Raw genomic sequence first — 10,162 nt, forward strand, 5'->3', positions numbered from 1 at the left:
CCCCCCCCCGGGCCGCGGAATAGCTCCACACTAGCTGACCGGTCCACAGCCCCAAGAAGGTTGGGGACCACTGGACTAATTGACATAAAGACACAAAAGATTATCAAAGAAAGAAATGATATTTATCACTTTAAAAAATGTTCTGCTCCAAGGTTTTTCTCAGTTTTTGGTTACCTTCAGCAGTAAACAAAGCGTAAACAATACTGTTGCTTTGGATCCTTTAACAACAAATCCGGAAAATGTTCTCCACAGTTTTTCTATCCCCAGTTTAGCTGACTGCAGTTCCAGTAGATTTAAGACAAAAAGACAGTAAATGAAGACGGCAACGCCTCAATAGAAATGAAACGACTAGAGAACACTCAGTCCTTTCATCTAAACCACGTGTGTCAAAGTCGAGGCCCGGGGGCCGGATCCGGCCCTCCAGATCATTTTATTCTATCGTTATTAATAGCCTAATCATTTCTAACTAAAATAATTTTGACAAAATACATGTTTACAGAGAGTGTAAATGTTTATCCTGTTCGGTCTGTGACCTAAGGTGTGTTTTGGATTTTGGCTCCATGTGTGATTGAGTTTGACACTCCTGATCTAAACTGACTGCACTGTTTCTAACAGAAAACAGGTTTTACAAACTGACTTTTTTTCATCTTCAGTATAAATCAGTGGTGGGGGATAACATCAATTATTAGATGCATTGATTAGAATCCTTAAAAGATTCTGAATCTTTTTTTTTTTTTTTAGTTTTCCATAATGGATGATGAATGCATTCATATACAGTCTTGAATTAAAAGTAACAAGCAGAACTAAATGCTCAGTCTTTCACTCAGATATGGTTTGAAGAAACATGGCTGACCTTGCAGATCGCGTCATGTGACCGGTCTGACTTCAGTGTCAACGGTCAACTGGGCTGGGATAAAAGTAATGCGGTGTGTACGTTCTGTCAGACCAAAATTAAATCTGTAGGAAACAGAAAATGTGTAAAATCACATTGGAGAGTAGAAACCGTGATTGTGGCTTTAACAAATTCTGCTGCGAGCACTTCCAATAGACAAAAAACTTATTGGATATCCTTAAGAAACTTCCAACGTTGTTGGAAAAGGCTAAGCGAAAAAATGAAGTCAATCAGAGCATTAAAAGCAAAGGACTTGAGACTGAATTCTGTGGTAGAGAACGAGGGCTTAAATTCACGTTCTTTGGGTTTTTTAATCACTTTGTTGACTGTATTTAAAGCAAATTAGTTTTTTTAAAGAACTTATTTCAGTAAACAGAACTTCAGTCTCATTTTCTCATCTATAAAAAAAAAACACTTGAAAAATGAGAACATTTTATTTTGAAAAGTGTTTTTCTTTCAGTGACTGTAGCTCATTCGGTTTGTTTAGTTTATATACCTAAAATACAACATTATACCGCATTTGAAAACAATTATTTTGATATTTTTACTATACTATATTTATAAAGATGCAAATCAGCAATCCTAAATGTGAAATATTAGTACTCCAATTTTTGGGAACAGACTGTGAAAATCAGAATATTTTTATATTCATTATAGCCCTAATTCAGGGGTCAGCAACCTTTAACAGTAAAAGAGACATTTGGGCTCCTTTTCTACTGATCCAAACCTAGAAGGAGCTGCATAGTCTGACTTTAGCCTTTAAGAAATTTGGATTTGCATTATGACCTTTTTTTTTATAATAAATGTGAATTATGTCTAATTTTGGCACGAACAAAAGCAAAAATATAAAAAGAACCTCTCAAAATGTATTTTTTTTTTTACATGTGAAAAAAGTTTTTAACTCATAAAAGATCAATCTTTTTACCAAAGTTTTGCTTTGCATATAAAATCTGTTCATTCTGGAGGTAGAGTTGATCAAACAAGACGTCTTCAGGTCAACAGGATGTAAAAACCTACATAGTTTATCATCTATGTGAACCTCAGACATCAATTTATAAATGTAACTCATCTAAATTAAATAAATGATTATTAAGTTTACTTTAAAAAAAATTGCTATTTTTTGTTATTTTTCTTTCGCTCCTCAGCAGTCTTACTCTGCTGGGTTTTGTTATTTTAGTTTGGATCTTGGTAGTCTTAGTTTTCAGGCTTTGTTTATTTGTTTTCTTTAGGTAGTTTTGGTTAGACAGACATTATCAGGAGCTGCTGACTCTGACGGTCGACATGTCTGGATCAGCAGTCTCCATGATTTATTTTATGTTTGGTCAAGGAGACACCATGGAGAGATAAAAGAGACACATGTGGATCTGCAGGTTGAAGACTCCTGCCCCAACTCTTATCCTCCTCTTAAACTCGGTTAAAAATCTTGAAAGAATGGCTCCATTTAAAGCCTAAATTATCATTTCTTCAGTTTCAATCACAGATGAAAAGAATATTTGTTCAGTTTATTTATGAAGCTCCAGGTTGTCTAAGAGAAATATCTACCGAAAGCTCTTTTACCCAACTTCATTTCTACATTTCCAAAAGCATTAGTTATCAGTTGCTCGATTGAAGAATCATTTGTTTTGAAGATTGGTTACATTTGTTGGGCCCACTTCCTTCAGGTGCTGAAGGTGGCCATCCTTGCAGAAAAGTATGCTGTGGATTACTCCTGGTATGTAGACACCATCCTGAACCTCATCCGCATCGCTGGGGACTACGTCAGTGAGGAGGTGTGGTACCGCGTCATCCAGATCGTCATCAACAGAGATGACGTGCAAGGCTATGCTGCCAAGACTGTTTTTGAGGTAACTCGGAGAGAAATGTTCTTTTTTTGCCATCTCAGATTGTGGGATTACTCAGAACGTCACTCTGGGTGTGTGGAAATGTTTCTCTTGATATTCTTCACCAGTGACTTTGTTCAAAAGCTTTTCTTTATGTATTCATTTGGTAGATGTTTTAATTAAAATGACTCAAATGCATAACTGACATCTGATGATTTGCTGCGTGGTGCAGAGTGCATTCAGCATGAAGACCTGGATGAAGGAGTTCAGCTCTGAAGGTGCTGTTGAAGGGAGTGTCAGGGTTTAAGATCTGATGAAGCAGCCTCAGGAAGCCACTGATGTCTGCATTGGACTGGGACTTGTCCTTTTTGATTGATCAAATTGGGAACAGAGAGCAGCACGTCGTGGTGCAGTGATAGGACGGCCGACCTCTTATCGGAAGATTGCAGGTTCGATTCCCGCCATGCCCACCCATGTGTCAAAATGTCCTTGGGCAAGACACTGAACCTCAAATTGCCTCTGGGGGAAGGTTAGCCCCAGTGTTGGACAGCGGACAAATCACCAGTGTGTGAGCGGGTGAATGTGTCTGTGATAGTGCTGCCACAAACGATTATTTAAATTATATAGCCAACTAGTCACCAATTATTCTGATTAGTTGACTAATCAGGTCATACGCAAACTGGGTGTAAACCACATCTTAACCATTATTAGCTTTAAACTAGATATATAGCATTACCTGTGATTATGCTAGTGTGAATGCTGGAAGATGAATTTGGCTGCTGAAGATGCTAGTGATGATAGCTGAAAACGCTGAAGATGATAGCTGAAACCGGTGAAGCTTATAGCCAGCTAAAAAATAAAAAAAATTGTAAAATGCGAAATTAGCTTAAAAAACGGAAAAAATGCCTAAGTTAGCCAAAACAGCTAGCATACAGTTGAAATACTAGCTTAACTCCAATTTGGGCTAAACAACTGAAAAATTCCTAAATTATCTAAAATAGCTAGCTTGTAGGCCTTTTTTCAGTTTTGAGGCTAATTTGACATTTAGGTCTTATTTTAGCTGGCTATCAGCTTCAGCATCTTCAGCTATCAGCTTCAGCATCTTCAGCTATCAGCTTCAGCATCTTCAGCTATCAGCTTCAGCATCTTCAGCTTCAGCATCTTCAGCTATCAGTGTTATCATCTTCAATGGCCGAATTCAGCTTACAGCATTCACACTAGCATTATCACAGCTAATGGTATATATCTAATAAATAATTATGTTGAAAAGTTATGGTTTTAAAAATTTAAACATTTAGTCTTGGGTTGTTCAATAAATGTTTATCCTGTTCGGCCTAAGGTGTGTTTTGGATTTTGGCCCCTTGTGTGATTGAGTTTGACGCTCCTTGTCCATCCATCCATCCATTGTCTTGACCGCTTCTTCCCTTTCGGGGTCGCGGGGGTTCCGGAGCCTATCCCGGCTACTGATGGGTGAAGGCGGGGTACACCCTGGACAGGTCTCCAGTCTGTCTCAGGGCCTCAATCACACACATTCACTCTCACATTCACACCTAGGGACAATTTAGAGTCACCAATTAACCTATGAAGCATGTTTTTGGACGGTGGGAGGAAGCCGGAGTACACTCCTTGTCTAGAATCTAAATTTTCGTTTCTTAAATAATGACAAATGCTAGTCTGACTTGTCAACATTTGTTGTTGTTGTTAAAACTGAACCAACAATTAAAGGGGAAAATTGAGTTTATGTTTAATCCTTTAATCTGTTGTATCTATTCCCAAGAATTTGGAATAAAATGATTTTGACTGATTTCAATAATTTCTTTATTTTTAGACCCTAGCTCTCAGTGAGAGAAACATTCTCCTCTTGGCTGGTTTAGAGGACAAACTTGTAAAGTTGTAGAGAAAACTAAAACAACTTCGTACCTGGTAAAATACCTGAATGTCTGTAAACACAGTAGGAAATCTTTGCAAGGATCAAATAGTTTTCTGTGTAGTGTCTGGTGTCACACATGCATTCAGAAGCTCTTTCACGCAGTAAATGTTCAGCTGAGAGACTGTCAGTGAATTCTCTTTGCAGGCCTTGCAAGCCCCCGCCTGCCATGAAAACATGGTGAAAGTTGGAGGCTACATACTGGGAGAGTTTGGAAACCTGATTGCTGGTGACCCACGTTCCAGGTGTGGTGTTTTTTTGCTGTTTCAAAGTTTACAGCTGCCATATGGGGGTGCTGGATCAGTGTTCCCTCTCCCTTTCAGCCCCCTGGTCCAGTTCAACCTGCTCCACTCCAAATTCCACCTGTGCTCTGTGCCGACTCGTGCGCTGCTGCTGTCGGCCTACATCAAGTTCATCAACCTGTTCCCAGAGACCAAGGCTACCATCCAGGAGGTGCTGCGCTGCGACAGCCAGATCCGAAACTCTGACGTGGAGCTGCAGCAGCGAGCCGTGGAATATCTGAAGCTCTCTTCCATCGCCAGCACCGATGTTCTGGTTAGTTCTGCTGTACAGGATTATCAAACCCAACCCACCCGTCACTGACTGTTGTGCAGCGCTGTAACCGCCATGTCCTGTTGGTCTTTGCTTTGTCAGGCCACTGTGCTGGAGGAGATGCCTCCTTTCCCAGAGAGAGAGTCTTCCATCCTGGCGAAGCTGAAGAAGAAGAAGGGGCCTGGGGCTGTGTCTGTGACGGAAATGGAGGACGGCAAAAGGGAGGGCGGGGAGCTGAACGGAGGAGGAGACCGGGGGCCTGACGCAACAACCATGGCCGCCTCAAACGCTGTGAGCTCTCCACCCCCCATCAGAAAACAGGCGCACAGAGCTGAGGGGTATCACGGTTTCCTGTCTGTTCCAGTCCACCCCTTCTCCGTCGGCTGACCTGCTGGGGATTCGCTCTGCTGCTCCAGTGAGCGCCGCTCCGACCAGTGCAGGCAGCTTACTGGTGGACGTGTTTTCAGAGGCAGGACCTGCTGCATCTTCTGCTGCTGTCAATGATGAAGGTTTCCTGAGGTGAGCAGATGAGTCTTGAGCATCATCGTAGTCTGAGACCTCCGTGTCCAGAATGAGTGGCTGCAGCTTTGATTCCTAACAGTTTCTTTCATTTGCACTGTCAAATTCTGAAAACTTCTCCCAAATTTTAGTCCACGGAGAAATGAAAAGCATGCAGCATCATTAACGTTTGGCCCACTTGCTTCTTCTTCAGCGGTCATGTACAAAAACACCAATGAAAGCTCACATTTCTGATGGGCTTCTCAAATACGGATTTATTTGGTCTAATTTTGATCTAATTCAACGTTTTTGGTTCTGAAAAGCTCTAGTTGCATACCTGGTGATTCAAACTGAACAAAGAGGTGACTAAATACAAAGATTTTAGGTTATTGCAATTGACTGTAAATGAGAACTGGACTGAGTAACCCCTCCTCTCTCGTGTTCCATACAGGAAGTACATACTGGCTTCAATAAGCAGGAATCCTGTAGACCTCTGTGGAGTAGAGCTGCCACAAATTATGGTTTTAATAGTCGACTAATCTGGTCATACTCAAACTGGATGTAAAGCACACATCTTAACCATAATCAGCTTTAAACTAACTACAAACTAGATATATAGCATTACCTGTAATTAATGCTAGTGTGAATGCTTTTTGCTTAAAGTAGTCACTGAAGATGCTGAAGCTTTTTGCTGGAAATGGTAACACAATTTACTTTGTTTGCTGAAGGGATTTGCTGAAAATACAAAAGCTGTTCTCAAAATGTTAAATTTGCTGAAAGGCTTGAAATTTCGTCAGAGAACTATGAAATAGTACTGACATTTCTGAAAATTTGTAGTAACATTGCAACAAAAAAAATCCTGTCCATGGCAATTTTGCTAAATATTTAGTGTGTTCCTTAAATTTGACTTAAACCTTAGTAGATGTCAAATTAACCACAAAAGCTAGCTTGTTTCTTAAATACTTAACTCCAAAATACCAGAGAATTCCTCAGTAAACTAAATTAGCCAAAAAACCTAGCCTGTTGCTAAAATAGAATCTAAACTAAATTACCCTAAAAACGTATGGAAAGGTGCAGGAGAATCTCTATTGCGTGAATGCTTTACGATGGATTCACACAATAAAGACAATTAAAACTATAGATTATTTAACTTAGTGAATCATGCAGCCTCTGTCCTTCATTAGTTTCTGGGATTAACTCAAGATTAACCCTTTAACAACAAAGCTCCTGTGTCTCTGTTCTCTCATATACTGTAACTTTTCAACCATGAACATGATCATTCCAGCAGAATCTGCTGATTCTGCAGATTTTGTGTTTAAAGGTCATCAGCGACGCCTCAGATGTTAAAGGGTTAAATCAAATTAGGTTGACACTTAAACAAGGAACTATTTTTCACTAAAGGTAAAGTTTTTGGTCTCACTGACTCAAATATAAAAAAGTGCATTTTTTTAGTGCTTAAAGTTCACAACTTTGTTGAGCTTTACTACACTCTGACTCCAGATAATATAAAGTAACGACTAGTCCACTGTTAAGTTAGTCGTCGACTAATCGTGGCAGCCCTACTATAGAGAAATTACCATTCTTGCTCTGATGCATTTTTTTAACATCTTCATCATAAAAAAATTGTTTCATGATATTTTTCTCCACAAGTTATGAGGTATTAACTGACCAATCAGATGCCTCGATAAAAGTAGGTAGCTTCACACCAAACGTTCAAAACATTTGACAGATTTTTCCAAGCCTGCTTTCAAATGGTAGGGGTGTGGCTTTCAACAAGCTCGCTCCTGATTGGTGAGAGAGGTTGCCTTTGAAACTTTGACTCGGATCAATCACCACTTACTGACGACATCTGGCTCCAAAATTGTGACTGAGTTGATTTTATTTGGTTGGAGAGTAAACGGTTGGAAGTCACGCTCAGTCAGTCCAGTTCTTATTTACAGTCAATGCTTCTTACTTTAAGTACTAACAAAAATGGATTTTGCCATAAAATTAATAATGGATTTGAAGAAGTGATATTTTATTCAAAGAGTCTGAGTTAGTGGTTTTATTGTTCTAAACCCAGGTCTTGATCTGTTGAGCTTTTTGTCCTTAAAATATCCGCAGTGTTAGTAGATCATCTAATGATTGTTTTTGTCCAATCTTCATCTGGACAGGAGTGGAATTAAAAAAGCAAACAAATGTCAGATATGTTTTCTGTAACCTGATCAAAGTGCATCTCCATCCTGGACAGAAAGAAATGTTGTCTTGTTAGATGTAAATGTTTGTGTTTGTGTCACACTAGTTGTGTGTGTTTGTGCGAGTGTGGCTCTGTTTGCTTTATCTGTCTTCTCTTTGTGTTACACGGACCTGTCGACCTGAAGACTCTCAAATGTGATGACGAGGATGAAATCTTTGGGCTTCAGGGCTGCTGTCCTGTTTCTGTGCAGGCCTCATCCACGCTCCCTCAGCTGAATATCTGACCCCGCGACCCACAGTAGGGCTGCCACGATGAGTCGACTAATCAACTATTAAAATAGACGACGACTAATTTAATAGTTAATTAGTTGTTACTTTATATTATATGGAGTCAGAGTGTAGTAAAGTTGAAAATTATAACATTCTACTAGATTTATGGACTATTTTAGCATTTATTAAGGTTTTTGGCTAATTTGGAGTTTAGCTACTATTTCAGCTGCATGCTAGCTATTTTGGATAACTTAGGCTTTTTTCAGTGTTTTAGGCTAATTGGGCATTTAGCTAATATTTATGCTGGCTATCAGCTTCAGCATCTTCAGTTGTCAGCACTAACATCTTTAGCGGCCAATTTCACCTTACAGCATTCACACCAGTATTATCACAGGTTATGCTATATATCTTGTTTTTAGTTAGTTTAAAGATAATGATGGTTGAGATGTGTGCTTTACATCCAGTTTGTGACCCGTCGATTAGTCGGCTTATCAGAAATAATCGGTGATTAGTCGACTATTAAAATAATCGTTTGTGGCAGCTCTACCCACAGAGAGGGACTTTCTGAGTTCCTTTCCATTTCTCACACCCACATGCTCTCACTGTGAGTAAAAACTGACCAGGTCTCTGCCCCTATTTGAGGGGGTGGGAACAAATCAGCAGTAAAATACTATATAAATTCTGTCAACTCAACCCTCAGGCTTTCAAAAGACTGTTGGTCTGTTTTCTTAAAAATTGAACATTATGTGCGATCAGACTTCAATCAATCAATCAATCAATATACTTTATTAATCCCACGGGGGTCCAGGAGATCCTTCATCTCCATTAGCTGTCGTTGGCTGAATGTCGGCCTGCTCCGCAGCAGTCTGAGGGTTCGACAGGTCCGCTGCTCATGTCAGCTCTTTATCTGCACTACTTGTGACAGTCTTTCGTCTTTTTCTCTTCCCTTTTTTCTATTTCCCTTTGTGTGTGTCTGTGTGTGTTCTGACTTGAATGTGTGATTGTCTCCTGTCTTCTACCGTGATTGGACATTGACAGAGATCTGGAACCGCCCACTGAGACATCTGATTCGCTATTGGTGGAGGGTTCTGGTGACTCTGAGTAAGGGCCCAGTAGATGTCAAAATATGAACATGGTGTCTCCACAGTGACTTGTTTTAGTTTTTAGACATAATGTTTATCTTCAATCCAACAAACCACCAGTAATAACTGTGTACTGTGCCTTGTTAGTCAGGTTTGTCTGCACTTGTTGAAGAATGTTTTGAGTTGAAGCACATGGGTGTCCCTAAATGTTGAGACAGTGGAACCGTCTTCTGTTGTGATAGCAGACTGCACTCATCCCGAATGCTGCTGCTCTGTTGCTTTGGACTTTTCCTCCCTTTGGCCAGTTTCTGGCTGCTGTTCGGATGAATCCACCTGATTCCAGTGGATGAGGGAACTTCAACACTGACCAGTTGAATCCAAATTTGGGAATGGCTCAACTGAAAGTGGATTATTTTTCATCTCTGTTCCCACTGCTGTTCTTGAAACTGTAAGGCCTTGTCCACACGTAGGCGGGTATCTGCTAAAGCGAATATATTTCTATACGTTTTGGCCTATCATCCACACGAAACCGGAGGTTTCAGTCACTGAAAACGGTGCTTTTGGAAAACTCCGGTTCTGCATCTGCGTGTGGACATGAATAACCAGTGATTTACGTTTTTAAATGTCACTTTTTGTGACAATTAATGCATACACATCAGTACTAGCTGCGTTTCCATGACATATTTGCGCAAAACTTTATCTAAATTCTAGGAATTTTGAAAAAAACAATGATTGGAAATGACACTGTTTCCATTAAATCATCATTTTGCGATAAAGCACAAACCAACTCACGCGACAAGTCATTAAAAACACGACAATGAATGAGAACAAGTATTTTTTTATTTGATTCACTAAAAAAGGAGCATTGCAGTGACATCACAGCTCTGTCTGGAGAGCGCGTGCCGCGCAGAGTCTATTGACAGTAGAGAAACCTGTTCAGCGGTTC

The 10,162-nt window shown here is 39.9% G+C and overlaps 1 protein-coding gene across 1 annotated transcript in view; it reads left to right on the plus strand.

Moving 5' to 3' along the window:
- Positions 1-10,162, plus strand: part of ap2a1 (adaptor related protein complex 2 subunit alpha 1) — a gene marked incomplete in the record, with an annotated part of 33,077 nt that overhangs the window by 12,918 nt on the left and 9,997 nt on the right. The window contains 6 exon segments of the mRNA XM_024271498.2: positions 2,554-2,736; positions 4,787-4,884; positions 4,963-5,194; positions 5,294-5,482; positions 5,556-5,710; positions 9,173-9,235. Coding sequence (XP_024127266.1) covers positions 2,554-2,736; positions 4,787-4,884; positions 4,963-5,194; positions 5,294-5,482; positions 5,556-5,710; positions 9,173-9,235 — 920 coding nt within the window.

This window comes from Oryzias melastigma, linkage group LG8 (assembly GCF_002922805.2).
Source record: "Oryzias melastigma strain HK-1 linkage group LG8, ASM292280v2, whole genome shotgun sequence".
Taxonomy (NCBI): domain Eukaryota; kingdom Metazoa; phylum Chordata; class Actinopteri; order Beloniformes; family Adrianichthyidae; genus Oryzias; species Oryzias melastigma.